Below are 19,807 nucleotides of genomic sequence, written 5' to 3' on the forward strand. Positions count from 1 at the left end.
CATGAAGAAACCTGCTTTTTGTATCAATGACCACAAACGCTGCATTCTTTCCAAATGATTTATTTGGAAGAGGTGCACACTTTCTTTGGAGCGGTTGACAGTTATCAGTTATCTCTTCAATCGTCAGCCTCAGCCTCCTGGGCCCGGAGGAAGCTGGCCTTTTTCTGGGCCACACGGTCCTTCCTTTGAGCCAAAGTGAGCTTGGCACGGTTCCACCTACAACACAATATTAGTGGTGAGAAGAGGAACGATATATCTCTTGATCCTCAAGTCTGCTCGGAATAATGTAAACAGTAGACACTTCAGGCATGTAAATAACGGTTTCTTCATTCAATATTGAGCAATAGACTCTCAGGAAAAGTACCAAACTACATTTTAAGCTTTACTTTTAAACGTTCCTTTTGTATGCATCATTTAACATAATTGTACACTAAGGACCTATTGTCTACCTTTACGTGTACTATTACACTTTCAACTTTTATTTCTGACAGTGTAAGCACATATAGTAGTAACCAAGTAAATATAAAAATCTGACATGTAAATATAGAATCTAGTGCATCATCTCTGCATTTAAACTTCATGGACGGTTTGATAGGCTCCAATAATTATATCTTTTCTTTATACAAACCTAACCGTACATTTCTGTTAAAACTTAAAACGTTAGCAAATGATTCTTTAGATGGCTACAACAATTTTATTTCCAGTCAAAGAAGAGAACCCACCTCTTCTTCTTGACCTCCTTCTTGGGCTTCTTCTCATGAACCGGCTTCTCACGGATGGCAGAATGAGCCTTTTTGTACATCTCCTCGATCTGCAGGAGACAGATGGTTGCATTACAACAGAACAGATAGAGATGATATTACATTATAATCCTATTTATTAAACATCATGAGACTTTTTCTGTCGGTCTAAAAAAAAACTGTTAATGCGAGTCACCATCTCACATAATGTTCATCACTTGAGTTCAAGTTCTAAAGGTTTATCAAAAAGTGACAAGTAAAACTGTGTAAGTGACTACATAGTGCCGGTTTAAATGAAAAACTATATTTGCATCCTCACCAGCGGACAATAACAATAACAATATATTTATTTTAAGCCTGCACGCTTCAGTGTTCCCACTCACTAAAATTAATGCTTTTTTGAAATTTGTTTTCATTATCAAACGTCTTTTCTCCAAAATATGACAACAAAAGGCTGGATGCGCTCTCTAAAGGCTGAAGGTGCCCTCGTGTCTGGAATGTAAAGCATATATTTTGCCAGCTTGCTGACTTATAAGCATTACATATATAATATCCCGCCGTAATCACACAGCTTTCTGACCACTACAGTCTTTAATTCTGACATAAAACCCACGTTACGATCACCAATAGTCAAATGTTATCGTTAAAATGCTTTCATTGTTCATCAACAAGAAAAAAATGTTCTGAAAGTGATCCCAACGATATCGTTCTCTGTATCTTTACCTGTTATGGTGTGAACTAGAGCTGCACGATTCAGGATAAATTGAGGATCCCGATTCTTTTGTTTCAAATAGAGATTGCGATTCTTTTACGATTCTGAATGACGACTAAAAGAAATACATAATTTACTAGAGGGTCTGACAAAAAAACTGTTTATTTAGGTGTGTAATATGTAGGACTTTGCTTCAAAATTATTACATATTTCATGGTTAACCTACAGTAACTATGGTAACTAAATGTTTAACCACAAATTCCATAACTAAACAAAAGTGTTTTTTCATTTTTTTACTTTAAATGCAAAAGTTTAACTTCCTTCAAAGTATAAATGCATTGAAGTTACTTGTGTATTAAATATCTCTCAGTAAAACAAATTCATAAGGTGACACTTTTTTTAATTTTACACATTTGCCTGATATCTACAGACCGCTTGGAGGGGTCTTTACAGAAAGAAACTACTGATAAACATAACAACCCAGTATTCTCATCTGTAAACAGTTTAAAATAACCTGGAAACATGAAATGATGGGCAACTTGATGAAAAGCTCTTTCACCACCATTGACGGGTTATCTCGTCATTTAAAAAAAACGGTTCCCCGCCAAAGACGAGTTATTACGGCAACCAGTGTTTGTACTGTTGTACAGCAGGTGGCGCTACTACACACCTTTGGGAAAAAGTACAGAATCCCAGAACCTAGAACATTTATGTTTTAGCGGTTTTTAATGATTGTTCTGAATTTAATATGGGCGGAATCTTTGACAAAAAACGTTAATAATCACAGCTGTTTGATCAAAGTGGTGCATTTTTTAAGAAACCTACCCACATCTACGGGTGATAAAAAAGGAACAAATAAGATAGAAGATTTCTTCTTCGGTTTCTTTTGTTTAAAATCTGAAGACTCTGTTCTTTCATTTGACATATTGTTTGTCCATGTATTCTTTACAGAAAATTTACTGTGAGCCCCTAAAGGTGAAAATATTCAAAAACGCTGGCGTAGGCTTAGAATGGTTTTTAACACATTATTTTTAATAGTTAACGTTATAATGTTATATAATATCTCTTATTCATTCAAAATGAAAAACAGAGTTTCAGTTCATTAAGCAATAATGTGGTAGCATGTGCACTTACTGAGTCTGCTGTCACGCCGTTCTTGATAAAACGAGAGAATTGCTTCTTGTACAATTCCTCGTCCTCCTCCATCAAATAGCTCATGTATTCAGACACGTTCTTGCCCATGATGTGCTTCCTGTGCACCTCCGCGTTGAACTCCTTGCTTTCAGTATCATAGCCTGGGAACCGTTTAGTGCTAGAAAAGAAGATAAAGGTTCAATACTTCCATCAAATATGTGATAAGGCCAAAGATGAGTTATGGAGGCTTGTTGTAAAATGATGTTTCACCAAATTGGTCAGAATTGGTGCTAACATTTATGATGTCACTTGTGTTATTAAAGCTAAAGTCTTCCCAGCTATTGGCAACGCCAGGTCTAAGATCACGCATTTAACCAGCCTATTGAAACATGGGTGTTGTGACATGGACTTCAGAGATCTTAAGCTAGCAAACCTCTCTCTGACTAAAACCTTTACCAGCACAGCTTGTCTGACTCGTACTGTTTCCATTCCAGCACCAGTCAATTACTTTTTATTTTTTGGCTTAAAAGGAAAGCATTCCACTGACAACAAAGTTTTACCTATGCAAAAAGCAAGCTGTTGCATGCACTTGCCTGTGAGGGATGGACAGTCCTCCATCCACAGCTCCTTTGAGAGCTCCGAACACCTTATTCCCTGTGGTGGTCCTAGCGAGGCCAGCGTCCAGATAGCAGGTAAAAGCACCTGGCTGACCATCAATGCTTTCCACATTGAACTCCTCCCCAGTCACTTCAAGCAGGCCTTCATACACCTTATCCAGACCGAACTTGTTCAGGAGCTGAACATTAAATAAAAAAAAAGTTGGTACTCAGCACTCACAATGGATTTGTTTACATGTGCACAGATGAAATGTACGAACTTCAGATCACGTAAGAACGTCGTTGGAAACAAATTTAGCTCTTCAGACTTTAAAATGAAAACAAAATCTAATATTTAATCACATAAAACTACTACACTTGACTTGAATAAGAACATTTACCCTGCGTGCCAACAGCAAACCAGTGCAGTAGGCAGCGGCATAGTTTGTAAGGCCAACAGTAATGCCATACTTTGGTAACTCGTGAGAATAAGAAGCGCAGACGATCGCGTCGCCTTCAATTTTGGCATATGCGATCTGAGAGAGACAAAAGATAAAACAGTGAAATAGTTGATACTATGAACGATCCAAAACAAACAACACCAAAAGGTAGGTAATTTATGAAAGTTATTAAAGCTATGCTTATACATCCAATAAAACAAATTATGAAACTGTAATTTAGAAACCGTGCCAGATTATACCTGGCAAACAATATCCCTGTTGGAGAATCGAACGATCATCCGGTACTTAGGTGTGTTGTACTTGTTCTTGTCTTGGATGACAAGGCGTTTCCGGGCAAAGTAGTCAGTTTTTCCCTCTAGAAAAAAATTCAGTCATGTTTAGATCAATGAAATCACATTAAATAAGCAAAGCTTAAACTTATATTTACAACAAAGCAATACAACATTTTAAAATACCTCGTCTCCTCCTGAACTTGACCTGGTACCTCCTGAAATACGCCTTGCTCTTGACCACCTTAACGAAACCCTGCAATAAACAAATTTGATATAAGTTAAGTTAACCAACCAGGGAACCAGTAAACAGACGAAATACGTATAAATTAATCTAATACATATTTCAAATCACCCCACAATAAAACCGTGTCTGCTTATTAATAAATGACAGCCACGTCTATTGTGACAGTATTAGAGACACCTTTTAATGAAATCTAATCCGCCAAATTTAACTGTCCTTAAATTGACTTTAAATTATATAATTGTATTGTTGCTCTGTTAGCGTCAATAAACGTATTATTGGGCAAATGAGGGAAATAAACATGCCGTATTGGGTCACGTTCAACCACAGCGACGGGACTGATCGCTTCAATCTAACACAATCCTGTCGCTCAAAGTGCTCATCCTTTATGGCTTTCGCACTGACATAGTGGGACATGACACGTTATGAGTAGAACAATGTATTTCGGGGATTTACTGACCATTTTGTAATCGTTTGATCTCCTTTAGGTAGGGAGAATGAAGTCTTCAGACTCCGATACTGCTCCCGCTGCACTGAGAAAAGGAAGTTCATGCTGCGCTGCGAGCGGAAACTCAACGCGCTCGAACACAAATGCGTGTTCGCCTCTAGTGTCCTGGAAGCGTCATTGCAGAACGATGTGTTATGCGCGAAACACAATTTCAGTATTTTACTTTGTAGAATTTCACAATTTAGCACATCCCATTTTGAAAGACACACTACAAATATAAATTGTCGTAGTTAGTGGCTTAATCTTTTCAGACTGCAAATGTTTTGGTTCACCAGTAGGGTGAATTTACACACAACAATTCTGCACATTCTTTATATTATAGAAAACACAAATAACTCCCATCATAATAAAGCATCACAGAGAGTAATACATTTCTAAGTAAAGCCAAAAAAAGCTGCTCTGCATCTAAACATCAGTGCTTGGACAATTATGCTACATAAGAACAACACTACAAAACACTTTCAAGAAACGTGGATATGATGTAAAAAGAAACTTCTCACATGATCAGATTTACATACACAAACATGTAACTTCATTCAAGCTTCAACTGTCAACTTCCTTAATATCGCACTAAATACCGGGTGGGGGATGATGCAATGTATTTGTCCCACAGATGTCAGCCGGGCACATTCATTATATCTTTTAAATTATCGTTTTATGCCTTCAAATCAGAGTTGCTTTTCTCCACACTGAGAAAGATTAACATGGCAAATCTGCTTCTCTGTGTTATCAAACTGGTTTTGTTACTCAGGTGAAAGTTACCCATCTGACAGCAAACATTTGAGAGAAGTTTGTGAAATGAGGAAGCTGCAGGTCACTTTAAAACAAGCACTTTAGACACTTGCTGAGCTGTTGTTTTTTGAGGAACTTTGACCAGCTTTTGAGACTCTGCTGTAAAGTAGCATGTGATTCAGTCTTTTTTTTATATGCAGAACGGAAGAACCAGGTGTGACCGCCAGTGTCACTGGAACAAGTTGGATTCAACTAAGTGGACAGATTTTTAAAGATCATTGCACGCTGGATGAAAGGTGTTTTGCATGCTGGTAAGAGATGACTGTTTTGTTGATGCTGTAAGTATCTTACAAAATCATCTACATAGGAAACACCCACTCTAAAATGCTCATAGAAATAATGCATTAATGTAAATAAAACCAATACAACACATATGCATGTTAAAGCAAAACTTTATCAGAAAGGGAAAACTGTTCGGTTGGTTTTAAATAAGATGTTTAAAAATAAGATTAAATATGTTTGGATGTTTTGTGACGGTCAAACTAAGCAGAGCTTAGCTGTTGTTATTTTGCATTAAATCAGTTTAGAGGAAATGTCATTTGTTTGATGTTTGATATTTTGAATGCAATAACATTCACATTTTGAGGTCTATCTTTTTTCTTATATCCATATGTTCTTGTGTCGTTTTCTAAGCTGTGAATCTTATTGAAGAAGACTCAGATCATAAGAAGTTCACTTCGCTCTTGAATAAATCAAATGAGTTCTCTGGCATCACAGCTCAGTCCAGATGAGATGAAGTTACTTGCTAAACTAGAAGAACAGAACAGGTCACTTCTTCCACTGTTTACCAGAACTCACAATTTAACATATTTACATTAGTGACTGTATTCTGTTATACAATGTGTGGTAAAATTGTATTTTCTTCTGTACACAGCTTTTATTTGTTTGTGTGTTGAAACAATTAAGTTCCCACCTGCACCTCCAAATGGACTGTTTTTCTCAACAGGCTGCTAGAGAAAGACAGCAAGTCCCTTTCCTCTGTAAATGGAGTCCTGCAAAGTCCCTCTTCTCTCAGAAACCTCTATTTTGACGAGGACACATGGGATCAGGTGGTTAAAGAATGGGAGGACTGGAGTAAAAATAAAGTCGGACAGCTCAAGGTGACTAATGAGTTTGCTCACTAAAATAATAATTCAGTCATTTATTGGAACACATAAAATCAACCTCCTTTAGGAGCTGATCAGAAGAGGGATACCGGCTCACCTGAGAGCTCACCTGTGGCAGCTGCTGTGTGATGCTCAGAATGTGGCCGATCGGCAGCGGTATTCACAACTGCTAAAAACCTCCTCTCCCTCTGAGACACTGATACGCAGAGACATGACGCGCATCCTTCCACAACACCAGCTGTTTCAGAGTCTGGACAGCACCAGCCAGGAGGCTCTTTTTAATGTTCTGAAGGTCGGAGAGATTATAGAATGTAGTTTCCCCAATTACAGTAAAAGATTGATATTTTAAGGGTATAGATTAACATCATGTCGTTTTTATTTCAGGCTTACTCAGCCTTGGACAGAGAAATTGGCTATTGTCAGGGAAGTGTGTTTATTGTAGGGATGTTGATCACACAGGTAATGTATTTATTTTTAAGAAATTGTAGTTAAACACATTATACACAGATGGTGACCAACAATGCTGGTATATTTACAGGGTCTGTAACTTAAAAAAACATTGAAATGTCACTAAAATGTAAACATCTAATTTAAAAGCTTTGATTTTTGCCCTTATATGATTGTCATGTTTCTCAGATGTCTGAAGAAGAGGCCTTCTGTGTGTTTGTGAGGCTTATGAAGGATTTTCAGTTGAGGGAGCTCTATAGATCCACTATGACTGATCTTGGCTGTTGCATTTATCAGTTAGACTCTATGATTCAGGTGCACAACTTTAATTCTGCTCTATTTAAAGGCACATGAAATATGCATATTTCGTTGCTTCCCAATACTTAGAGCTGAGTAAACTACACTAAATCAAGTCTATCAGGCTGTCTGAAGACCTTTCTTCCTCTCTGATAGGAGCAGCTTCCAGACCTTCATTCCCACTTTCAGACTCAGGGTTTCCACACCTCTATTTTCTCCTCAACCTGGTTTCTCCATATCCTCCTGTCTTCCCTGTCTGTCGCAGCTGCCCCGAGGATTTTTGACATATTCATGTGTGAGGTACTTTAAACCATATCATAACACTCCATTACGTTCTATATCACATTATTTTTCAGTCCCATTTCACTATAGGTTATTATGACCATTGACTGTATATTTTCGAAACAAAAAAATAACAATGTGTCAAGCCAATGTGTCAAGCCAATGTGTCAAGCCAAAAAGTAGAAAACTTTACATAATGGTTTATTGTGAAAATGTTCTAGGGGCTGGAGATTGTGTTTCGGGTTGGTCTGGCCATGCTTTACCTAAAGCAAGCAGAACTTATCAAGTTTGATGTAGAAGGCATGACGCAGGTGATAATTTGCTCAAACAAAAGTGTCAGTTGCTGATTTTTATGCTAAATGGTTAACTTAAATGATTCAACCAGGGCGCCAGAACCCAATAGGGGGCCTTAACAAACTTGCTAGTGGGCCTTGAAATTACTTAATTCAATAATTTTATAAATGAATGCAAAATAATCACAATCTACTCAAAATCTGGACATTTATAGGTATTTTGGTTATTTGTATAACAAATATACATTCTAGATATGCCAAGCTCCATAATATTTACTGGGTATGAACTGTGATATTTGGGCCTTCAAATATTGTTGTGTTTTGTGGAGTCAAAAAGGTTGAGATCTTCTGTTCTAATGTTCTTCTCAGTGCTTGCAGAACTCAATAAAACAATATTTAGATCCTGACAATTTAATTAAAGCAGCGTATCAAATAAAATACATCCCCAGAAGAATGAAAGAGTAAGTGTATCAGTACAAATGTTTCTTCCTTATTTGTTTTGCACATTTAGTTATCTTGTTTGCTCAATGCTTTTCAGGTTGAGAAAATATTATGCATCTATTAAGGCAAAAGAGCTGGAGGAACAGGAGGAACTAAATGTGAGTGCTTGTCTGTCTGTGAGCGATTATAATCAATAGCTCTAGTTCGAGCCACTGTGTAATCAGTTTGCAACCGCTTTGTTTATTATTTTTCTTACATCTATTTTGCAATCACAGGGGCTATACTCAGAAAACAAGCTTTTAAAGCAAAGACTTGATATGCTGGAAAACGTGAGTGAGTAAATGTTGCTAAACAAACAGAAATTAAAAGAGAACTTTTATCTTAATGTTTGTCTATGCATGTCCTCCTAGAGATGTTCTGAAAAACTGGTTTCACAGCTCAAGACAGAACTGGAGACAACTCGGCTCAATGCTACCAAGTCATTCAACACTTTAAAAGAGATGCAGGCTAAGATCTTGCAGAAGGAAGAGGTAAAGAGTTTCCAGAAGACCTAATATTTCGCACAGTTCCTTGTTCTTTCTTGTTAGTGACAGTCTATAGCATTATACCCAGCCTTTCTGGCCTATATCTGTTTTCTCTGCTGTATTTTAGAACAGTACAGGGCCGGACGAGGACTGTGTGGAATATCTGCAGAAGGAGCTGATCAGCTGTAGACTGCGGGAAGCAGAAGCTCTGACAAGACTTAAAGAGCTCAAACTGCACGTTAAACACATGGATGAGAAATGGCAAGTGAGTGATATTAATAAAAATAGTAAGAGATGACATACTGGGCATGTTAAGCTCCTTTGCGGAGTGGATGAGTACAAGTTGTGAGACACATTGTAATAGCTTTCTCTATTTTAATGAGTTTTTATATTGAAAATCTATTGGTTTATGTTTATATAGTATTTAAGTATGGATGGCTGAATTTGCATCTGCACAACAAATTTACCATTGGGTACTAATAAAGATACATTGACCATGATTTGGTAGAGGAATATTCCTAGTTAAATAATAGATAAACTGTATTTTCTACATTATACAATTCACCTAAATGTTGTTATAATAGCAAAATAGCAAAATAGTATTATAGTAACATAATGACAATATACTGTAAGAACTGTCTTACTGGATATTGTTATGTATTAAAACGTTTAGTCAAATCGAATCTCCTTCAGAATCAGCAGGCGCATGGTGGAGGTCAGCAGAAAGGTGGCAGTGTGCAGAATATACTGCAGGTGGAGCTGTTGAGCGCTCAACTGAAGGAAACTCACAGTAAAGCCGCACTCATAGAGAGTCGTCACAGACTTCTGCAACTTCAGACTGAGGTTCATTCATTTTATGTTGTTCCTAATATCATAGCGCTTAATAATGGTTAATAAAAGTTCAACATTTTCAATACATTAAAATGAATATGAACCACAGGTGTTTTGGTAACTCCCTGGTGGAGCATTGCACAAGCAACAGATGAGATTGTAGCTCCATTCATTGAGAATCACATTGCAATGTATATCACTTTGAATAAAAGCTGCTGCCAAAGGCTTAAATGTAAATGAAATGCAAAGGCACAGTAACCATAAATTATTTTAGAACTAATCAGTTTATATTTAATATTCAAATTCACATATTTATACACTTGGGGTGGTTTCCTAGACAGGGGTTATCTTAAACCAGGACTAGGTCCAAGTTCAAAAAAGAACATATAATTAGTTTTTTACAAACATGTCTTACAAAAAGCACCACTTGTGTGCATTTTGAGACAACATAATGGCACTGATGTATTTTAATATATGTCAGTGCAAGTTGTTTTCAGTCTGGATAGCTCTTAAATTGATTTAAGTCTAGGACTAGGATTCCCTGTCGGGAAACCGCCCCTTAGTTATAAGGTTCTATCTGCATTCTGAGCAGTTTTGATTAAAGCCTTAATGACGCCTTAAAGTCTTTGCCTTCCATTTGACTTTGTAGATAAAACCTCATTGTTTTCTACAAAAAGTCAGAAAATGTACAGAACATAAAGAAATAAAACATCTTATTATGTAAAGTGGTGTTACAGAATAAGAATGTGTAAATAACTCAATTTTTACAAAAGTTGTCAGATAAAACCTTATAATTCCACGGCGATGAGACAACCAGAGATTTACATTTTTTAATAATTCTTATCTCTGATAACACATTGAAATGTACGTCTACAAGTGTGCATGAGAAATCAGTCCTTAATCACATTTCAACGACAAAATCAGTTTCCCTCTGTTTGTAAAGTAAACCATGTTACTATTCTAAATGTCACATTGTCATATGCAATGCAATACAGCAAATCTTGACTGTTATGATAGTCTTCTGCACAAATGAATAATTTCTGGTCTTTACAATTCAGAATGAACTTACCAGTAACCAGCTAAAGCGTATTGAAGCACACGTTAACAGCCAACGAGAGCATCTGCAGGAGCTGACGTCACAAAACCAACATCTACACAACCAATTACAATAAAGCAGACAGTTTTTAGCCACTGAATAAAAGGTAACACCTCACCTGACATCATCCACTATTTGACAGTCTGAAGGTGGCTAATTACCATGTCATTAACCCTCCCAGACATCCCTAAGGCTAAATAAATCTTGAAGAACAACCTTTATTAAATGGCATTTTTTTTACTTAGCCCAGCTCTTTAGTTTCCAGTATAAAGCCGCTGACTTAAAAGTGTAGCAAATAACAGTAGTACCACACAGTATGTGTACCAGCACAATTCACTGGAAAAGTGATAGGCTACTTGTTTTAGCACCACTACAATAAAACAAAAAAAGTGTCAAGGAGAAGCACTTTTAAGGTCATTCATTGGTCGCTTCAAGGGGATATAGAGAAAAATTACACAACAGTCATTTGTCATATTCCGTATCAAACAGCATTCGACAAAAATGTCTTTGAAACTCAAAGCTTGTGCAATCACACTTTATAAACTCTGATCAGACAGTTCTGCTTTCATCATCACACTATGACTTCAAGAAATCTACAGAGTTCTGTTTATCACAAAGACATGCTTATAGGAACCGGTATCTTCCGCTTTTTGTAAAAGCAAAGGAATGATAACATCTTTCTCACTTTGGTGACCCGTCCTTCATATGCCAGCGTAGTTCACACTCTGAGAGCTGCTCGATGCTTCACACTTGACTCTCAGCTTATTTATGCAGAAGTGATTTTGCAGAAAAAAACACCAAAACTGTATCTCACTTTGCAGTTATGAGAAACAGACGTTTGTTTGTATTCATGTCGCTGTGCAAGGCTTCCCCACCGGATGAGCTAGTCTGGCACACTGCAAAAAGGTATTCAAGCAGTACTGCATCCATTAATAGTTTGTCTTTCAGTTCAGCTTAATTTTTAAAGTAATATATATTTTATAAAGAAATTTTAGGTTTGACAAATATAAAATAACACACACAGGCCAGCGCATGTACATTACACATAAACCTTGTCCAATCGCCACTAGACAGTGCCCTTCAAGTTAACGGTCCTGTGGATAGATGCACCAGTTTCTTGTGAATAGGTTTTTGAAGGTAAGTGAACTAGGCTACTTACGAAATCAGTTGATAATGAATATTAATTTGTTAAATGGGGCCGCAATCCCAGAAAATGCCATTTTAAATGTTTATCTTGCAGACATTGAGTCGTCAGCGTGTGTACAGATACACCCTGTAATTATTCAAATCCATCTATTCTTCTTTTTTGTAATCTCCTTTAAACAACAACAGTGACACAATACAGGCTGTTGGCGATCCCCTAACAATCTGATGTCACATTGATTTGCGCCTGCCAATGTCCGCTCACAGACTCCGCCAGAGACACGCTATCAGCCATTTTCAGAAAAGAGCAGATGTAGCCACTAGCCAGCTACAAAAATGTCTAAGAAACAACAAATGTGTGCTGTTGTTTAATGAAAAATGGAACATTAAAGTAGGCCGGGAGGAGACCTTTCTGATGAGCGAGTGTTCGTCCCACTGTGACCTCGCGGGCTGGATTTATAAACGATCGAAAGTCCCGGGTGGGACGATGATGACATCGCGTTCGGGAAGACAAACCAACAAACCAACATACACCGGTCAGTATCTCCGGTCCGAAAAGACTTAGAGAAACGAGATGGGACTCGTTGGAAAGGTCTCCGCCGGGGCATTTGAACAATGCTGACCCCTATGTTGAAAAATCAAATCTTTCGGGACACCTGGTTGCTGATCTTTACATACCTGTCTGTCATATACAAGTATGAATGCATGTTAATGCCTATATCCATGCTTATGTCTGTTAGTAATATGCATGCACATGATTAATCATCAATGTCCAACATTTCATACAGCAAATGGTCAGCATATGTTGTTCTTTCTATGTTTTTGTCTTAGCCATTTAAAGCATTAAGGTGATTTTTATTGCAGTTAGTGTATGGTTTTGGTTGGGCAAGGCTTAACAGACATAATTGCGCTTTCCACCATAATGCTTGTCTTGATGTCATCCAAAGCACACGTGTAAGCGCTCTACCTCATATTTTGCATACGGGGAGGGGAGCAGAAGCTTATTTGCATTTAATGAGACACACACAAAAATCGGATCCACTGCCATCCATTGCGGCCACATATGGCCATGTTCAACATATTTTAATGAAATTCATGTGGTGTATTTTGAGCTGAAACTTTACAGAGACATTCTGGGAATACCACTGACTATTTTTACATTGCAGAAAACCCCTGGATTTGGAAATGTTGTACTTAAGTGTCACTAACGTTAGACTGAGATCTCATGGCGGACAATTTCCCGCTCCCGTTCATTAGCCCCGATTCACACCGCGTCTTAAACCGGGTGGAAAACTTGAACTGCACTAAGTTCTCCTTTTTCTCAAAAAGCGCCAGGACTCTACTCTATACTGGCGTCCGTCGCTAAGGAACCATCGGCCATGATAGCCGTTGAGACGAGGTGGTATAAACAAAGGATATATGGATTATATGCACTGAAAATACCTTGCAATAACTCTGGTGCTAGATTATTATTAATTATGCTGCGATCATGTGTGTCTCCATTTTCAATGATCTTGTCTTTGGTTGGTTGGTTCTTGTCCTGCAGTGCTCTTGCGCCTTTGAGATTCTTTTCATCTCGATTTGGCGTCGACGCTCCTGAAATAAAAGAGCACGTCGCCCCCTATTTCCGAGCGGCTGCTGCGCGTCTACTATAATTACTGAATAACGAATATGCGAGCGGAAAAGACGCGAAATGTGAATTGGGCCTTAACCCTGATTTACAGCACCCGTGTGCGACACGTTACCTCAAGGTTTTGTTCTGTCCTCAATGCGGTGCAATTGTACACCAGGAGTAATTTGCTAGACCACATGATTTTTCATGTCCGACGTTGTTTTTCTTATTTCTTTCTTGTTTTCTGTGATTTTTTGAGGTTATACCATAAGAAAGTTGGCTAAATGGCAACGTTTGTCAGGAATCTTTTTCTGTTTATATGAGTCATGCTTTCTTTCCCTCACGAAAACTAATCATGGTTTTACTATAATTCATACAATAAAAAATGTAATTATTATAGTTAAACAATATTTTACCACAAAATAACTATGGTATTGTTCAAGGAACCGCTCGTCAACCATTTCCGGCCTCTTGGCAAAGATATGTGACTGTGAAATACGATCGAAAGTCTGCACATGGTGTTTATTTTGAAATTGAGATGTTGTTTTTTACTTTTTCTTTTGTATTTGCTGTGCGTTATGGACGCAGCGTCCGTCCAAAACAGACTAGACGCATATCTTTAGCGAGCCGCTTCTGGGCCGCTTTTGAAAAGTGCCGCGGCGCTTCTTGTGTACACACAAGCATTGACTAGAATGACCGCGATCAGTCGGAGCAGTTACTTGCCGCACACAATCGCTGTAAATTTAATTTAAAATCTAATTTCGGAGGCGTGTTTGCATAAATAATTAATGATACGCCTCAAAGCAAATGCGTTTAAGTCACTCCTATGAAGTGGAAACAGAACCCTTATAATATGATGTTCCTGTCACTCTTCTATTACCTTGTCATATCGTATAATTTCAATTTCAGTAAACATCATTGGGGAATGGGTTTTATTCAATGCACGCGCTCTTTGCCTGAAACTCGCTAATTCTCCCATAATAAACCCACAGAATTCATTAGCATTAACGTTAACGTACCTGGGGACCTGTCATTTGTAATAATTAAATGGGTTGACCGAGATCTTAATCCCGTGCAAATCGGCCATGTCTGTAATTTGTAAAAAATACCCCCGCAAAAGTTGCCACATGTTTGGCTAATATAGGCCATGTGTGTGAGAGATTCTTGATTTTTTTTCCTTTCTAAATTATTTTCCAGGTGTCGGAGAAGGAAGAGGCTGAACTAATTCTTCAGCAGGAAACCATGGCAATCTTCGTCATCAAAGATGGACAAGCTATACTCAAAGACATTGCCTGCATACTTGAGGGACAATAAAGGCTGATGTTTTCTAAGGTCAATGTTTGCCAGCTCTTAGAATTTCAAAATCTGATACTTGAGTACTGAAATTGAGGATATATGAAAGTAATGTATAAGTTGATAAATATTGATGTAATGAAAATTATTGGTGTCTTTTTTTATTAGATTTTGAATGGGATTAAATATTAATGTTCCTTAATGCAATCATGTTTTATTAAATAATTTTTTGTTTAAAACAAATAATTTCTATTAACTTTTATTTTTTAATGATCAATAATTGTTTATTTAGATCTGTATCTATTTGATTGGATAAAGCAAATCATTTCTAATACATATTTCATAAATGAGAAACAATTGTTTGATTACAGTTTTTTACAATCACTTTGGCACTGATTTCAGAACCGTGACACCATTTTTCAAAGCTCTAGACACAAAACTCACAACCAATGATTAAAATCAACATTTTTTTCAATTGCTTGGATACAATACACATGAACCTAAGATCATTTGTTCATTTAACAAAAATCACCTGTTCAATATGACACAACTTAACATCAAAGTATTATTATTTCAAAATGCAACTTTGCAACATTACATCGGAGTTGAGTGTGTATTCATTTCCATACAAATATCAAACTATCAATTGTTCAACTGCTTCAAATAATAAGTAACTGTTGCTTTACTCTTGAAACAAAGCTTTTATGGAAATTGATGAACAATTGAGTCCATGTTTAGATCCTGACAGTTTCAGGATATATCATTTGACACCAATTATCACAGAATATGACCCAGATAGACTACATTATCTATGGATGTCATTTTTCATTTTTTTATCAGATATGATTTCTATGTTCCCATGTACCTCTTTTACAGAAAACATTTTCATATTCAACATAACTGTATGCAAGATGTCACTTTTACGTAATTGCTTTTGTAATTTTAATGAGTTAATGGCTACTCATAACTGCTGATTGATTTCACATATTTGTACACATACAAAAATAAGATGAGTGGTATCCTAGTCAACATAGTGATGACATGGGGCCAGAAGTGGAAGGTGAAAGGCTAGGATTACATGGTGGTCAAAGAAATAGAAGGGTACAAGCAGCACTTTTGAGATGTGGCCGTGGGCCTCGTCATACAGGAGGGGTTAGCCCTCACCAGAGAGGTGGCCATGGGCCTCGTTTGAGAGGTGTGGGTGAACGTGGTAGAAGACAAGACCACAGACCTAGACACCGGCAGCAACAGCAAAGGCGATGGTTGTAGGCTACGTCATAAATCATTTCATGACAAAGAGTGCAGCAGCTACAATGCTTCAACCAGACGCAATTTCTTTAAGACTGCAAGGGAAGCTCAGCTTCCCCTATAATTGTCAAAAAACGTATGGTCAAATATATGTACTATTATGTTAACATTTTATTGACTAAAAATGTGTTAAACACGTTTATCTCGAACGAAAACAATTTTGTTCAGAATCAGCTACTTAGGTCGGCTGACTCGATTTCCTTCTCATTCATTCCCGTAGCGTACAGTGCATTACTCTGTTGAAGCCCAGCGTCCATTGACTTCAATGGGGCTGCTTTAAACAGATTTTTTCAGTGCTTAGAAAGAAGACGGTCATTGGATAATACTGCAATTATGTCCCGCCCATGAACGCTCAGCGTCTCTGGGATGAATGGAGGAGTGGGCTGGCCTGGACTCCGAGCGTCTGCGTGATGATTGGAGGGTCTGTCATCTCTTTTTAATCCACTTTTATGTCCTAAAACGCTCGTTTTTTGGGGTCGACAGCTTATAAAAACGTATTTCTTGTTGTTTTTTTAGCTTGTTTGCTATACACATTGTCACATATCAGCTTTTAGACATTTTTTTATTTTTTTTAATAAGTCATAAATGACAAGGAGGCGGCAGCTTCTCGCAATGCAAAGAGACGGTTGGTGTGGGCGTGGTCTTCAGATTATGACGCGTATCACTCTGTGTCTCCATTTCCAACTCAGTCCCATCGCGGATTTTTTTGCTGCGTAGTCGAAAGACAAAACCTCAGCTTTACAAACTGTTCTCATTAGTGGCAACAATTGGGGCTACATCTGCAGGTGTAGAAAGGAGCTTCTCTTGTTTAAAGCGGCTCAAGTCCTACACCCGTAACACAATGGGCCAAGGCCGTTTAAACAGCCTAGCTCTGCTGGCCATTGAGAGGACACTGGTTACAGAGCATTTTCTTGAAAAGGAACGTAGGGCAGAATTTACATATAAATAAATGGACAATTTTTATGATTTAGGCCGAAAATGAGCTTCCCCTCTTTAAAAGATCAGCAGCCGCCACTGGTTTCAACCTAACCTCAGAAGATCATCTGTGGCCTCAAGCATCAGAACTTTCCGCAATGAAAACAGGTAAGTCTTCAGAATCCATTAAGCTTTACGCTACTTGAAACTGTTACAGTGAATTAGTGTGTACAGCATGGTAGTGTGTACCAAAGAGTGTAATGTGATTTCTGTAAATTTGTTGTCACTTTGACTTTCTCCCTGCAGAATAGAGACTAGGCCAAATAGGGGAGCCAGAAGCAAAATTCTGACTGATCAATAAGAGCAGGATGTGGTCAATATGGTTAGGGTCAGAAATGATATTCCCCTTAGAGAAATTCGGCAGCACATCTTGGACAAAACGACATATTCAGAAATGTGGAAGCCATAAGTTTGCCGATTATTGCAAGACTGCTGAAAAGACATCAGGTGTCTTTAAGACAACTATACCATGTGCCTTTTGAAATAAATACAGATAAAATGAAGCAACTGAGGAATGAATATGTTCAGGTATGATCAATTTGCTAGTTTTGGGGGGAGAAAAAATCCCCAAACATTCTATGTCTTTGTAATCAGTTATATTTTTTGTCTTTTTAGAGGGTGATGAAGCTGGATGCTGATGAAAACCATCACAAATTCTTATTTGTGGATGAGGCAGGCTTTAACCTAGCCAAGACAAGGAGGAGAGGTCAGAATTTCATTGGCCAGCGGGCAACCATCGAAGTACCTGGACAACGTGGAGCCAATATCACCATGTGTGCAGCTATCAGAAGATGGAGTCGTTGAACGCAGACCGTGTGTTGGGTCATATAATGCAGCCATCCGCATAGCCTTCCTTGATGAGCTAAATCAGGTCTGTAGAGCTGATGGTGTGACCTACGTAATAGTTTGGGATAATGTTCAGTTTCATCATTGTTGAATGGTCCAAGCATGGTTTCAGGACCATCCACAAATTTTATTTTATTTGAATCTAAATTGTTCCTTTGAAAAACCTATTTTGTGGTTTATTTCATAATTAAATTCCAGATTACAGTATTTCAATGATACCACTGTGTCTTTACTATTCTCTCTAGTCTACAGTATAATAATAAAACTGAATCACATATTTTGTACAACTATATTTAATGATTGAACTAACAAATACACAGTGAAACTATGAGTGTGGGTGATCTAAAGTAATGTTCCTATGCTATTTCATAATAAATCCGTTTTTTGGAACAATACTTCTGCAAATGCAAGGCTTCTTTAAAAATATGAAAGCAGTATGCAAAGTTTTGAACACTGGACAGCCTGTGTTACAAATAATGACTGTTTTGAAAAATGACGTGAAGGTTCTGTTATTAGTGCAAAAACGATTGTAAAAAACGGTAAATCTATTTATTTGATATGTGAAAACAAACAATTTTATGTATAATTTTGCAAATAAGAATTTTTGTTTTGATTAAAAATACAATTTAGATTAATTGACTCACATAAACAAAATAATATAGAATTTTAGCTAAGTTTTATAAAAAAGTTTTTAAGGACATATTACTTAGGGCAAGTTATAAATTTTTCATTGGATCAACATCCCTACCCCAAATTGTTTTAGTTTCAATGAAAAGCTTATTTCAGTGTATGACAGTGGTTGAAAATAGAAAGCAAATAACTTTAGACCTGATTTCAAATCAATGAATGTTACTCTTTATACGTTGTAAGGGGTCAAGCCACGAAGTGGTGTAGACATCTATTGCTTCCGTTAGTATTCTTCCTAAGCCATGGTAGTCTATAGCAGCCTATAAACCCGTTCATGGGAAAGTTGTCAAATTTGGCACACATAAGAACGATCTGACCTGTTACCCTGACAAATACGGAGTCTCTAACCCAAACTCCATAGTGTCACCAACACACCAAACTTCCACACAGAGGCCTGCACTGGTTCAGTCAAATAAACCAACACCAGCAGTAATTAAAAATACATCCGACAACAGCACTAATTTAATTCTGTATTGACCCTACTTCATTGACAAAAATTCCATGACCCAAACCATAGCATTACATCAATTACTCCGGGTGCGGGAGTGTGTTCCAGCCACCTTCGCTCATTACGCTGGACACCACAAACGACCGTGGATTCGCTGCAGAGTAGGTTGGCACTGATCAACGCTAGATCAATGGTAAATAAGAAGTTTATCCTCAATGACTTCCTTACTTCTTGCGATCTTGACTTCCTGTTTGTTACTGAAGCTTGGCTTACTCCGGGGTACTTGAGTCCGTTCTCTAAACTGGTACCTCATAAGTGTACATTTTTTAATGCTCCTCGATCTTTGAGACAAGGGAGAGGACTGGCATCTATTTTTAAACAGAACTTTCGTTGTCGGATATTAGCGAATGAAGTTTATTAGAGTTTTGAACTTCAACTGTTCGTAATTGAACTTGATAACCAAGTGGCGATTTCAGTGATTCATTGTCCTAAACTACACAAAGATTTTATTAATCAGTTCTCTGATTTATTCCTAATTCTGATAGGCTTTTAATTCTAGGTAATTTTAATGTTCATGTGTGGTGTCCAGTTAATTCTTTAGACAGCAGAAAAATCAGAAAGCCAGTTTTATCATGATGGGAATGGTGCAAAATATCAGTTTAATACTACCTATTCTAAATTGTATAACTCCCTTGAGAGCCAAAAAATGTAAATCTATGTCG

The 19,807-nt window shown here is 37.5% G+C and overlaps 2 protein-coding genes across 9 annotated transcripts; one reads left to right on the forward strand and one right to left on the reverse strand.

Annotated features, from left to right (window-relative positions):
* Positions 1 to 44: 44 nt before the first annotated feature.
* Positions 45 to 4,718, reverse strand: rpl5a (ribosomal protein L5a). Its single transcript, XM_056743568.1, has 8 exons — positions 4,617 to 4,718; positions 4,099 to 4,168; positions 3,883 to 3,998; positions 3,584 to 3,718; positions 3,180 to 3,382; positions 2,587 to 2,764; positions 723 to 811; positions 45 to 216 (listed from the first exon to the last, which is right to left on the reverse strand). Exons 1-8 carry the CDS (start codon positions 4,617 to 4,619, stop codon positions 117 to 119), a joined length of 894 nt encoding a protein of 297 aa, XP_056599546.1. The 5' UTR covers positions 4,620 to 4,718; the 3' UTR covers positions 45 to 116.
* A 556-nt stretch (positions 4,719 to 5,274) lies between these two features.
* Positions 5,275 to 17,998, forward strand: evi5a (ecotropic viral integration site 5a). 8 transcript variants are annotated; one of them, XR_008906326.1, is made up of 19 exons: positions 5,275 to 5,734; positions 6,090 to 6,223; positions 6,403 to 6,556; positions 6,630 to 6,854; positions 6,947 to 7,021; positions 7,199 to 7,324; positions 7,463 to 7,606; positions 7,810 to 7,899; positions 8,251 to 8,342; positions 8,420 to 8,480; positions 8,598 to 8,651; positions 8,733 to 8,852; positions 8,974 to 9,111; positions 9,540 to 9,689; positions 10,736 to 10,879; positions 14,726 to 14,860; positions 17,101 to 17,212; positions 17,351 to 17,632; positions 17,720 to 17,998. XR_008906326.1 is itself a non-coding variant. In XM_056744540.1 (16 exons), the coding sequence occupies exons 2-15, from the start codon at positions 6,153 to 6,155 to the stop codon at positions 10,847 to 10,849; spliced, it is 1,614 nt and encodes a 537-aa protein (XP_056600518.1). In that variant the 5' UTR covers positions 5,275 to 5,734; positions 6,090 to 6,152; the 3' UTR covers positions 10,850 to 10,879; positions 14,726 to 14,966. The 8 variants fall into 8 exon arrangements, 5 of the variants coding, with proteins under 5 accessions (XP_056600518.1, XP_056600519.1, XP_056600520.1 ...); XR_008906325.1 differs by having other exon boundaries at positions 17,101 to 17,632; XR_008906327.1 differs by lacking the exon at positions 17,351 to 17,632.
* The last annotated feature ends 1,809 nt before the right edge of the window (positions 17,999 to 19,807 follow it).

Source organism: Triplophysa dalaica, chromosome 3, assembly GCF_015846415.1.
Source record: "Triplophysa dalaica isolate WHDGS20190420 chromosome 3, ASM1584641v1, whole genome shotgun sequence".
In the NCBI taxonomy this organism is placed as follows: Eukaryota; Metazoa; Chordata; class Actinopteri; order Cypriniformes; family Nemacheilidae; genus Triplophysa; species Triplophysa dalaica.

Excerpts from the sequence above, each read along its gene's own strand:
- rpl5a (XM_056743568.1), bottom strand. Across the intron at positions 3,383-3,583 it reads GTTTGCTGTTGGCACGCAGG|CTCCTGAACAAGTTCGGTCT; the intron begins GTAAATGTTCTT and ends TTTAATGTTCAG. Across the intron at positions 812-2,586 it reads ACGGCGTGACAGCAGACTCA|ATCGAGGAGATGTACAAAAA; the intron begins GTAAGTGCACAT and ends TGTCTCCTGCAG.
- evi5a (XM_056744540.1), top strand. The coding sequence starts at position 6,153 with ATGAGTTCTCTGGCATCACAGCTCAGTCCAGATGAGATGAAGTTACTT. Across the intron at positions 8,481-8,597 it reads AGGAACAGGAGGAACTAAAT|GGGCTATACTCAGAAAACAA; the intron begins GTGAGTGCTTGT and ends TTGCAATCACAG. Across the intron at positions 8,853-8,973 it reads AGATCTTGCAGAAGGAAGAG|AACAGTACAGGGCCGGACGA; the intron begins GTAAAGAGTTTC and ends GCTGTATTTTAG.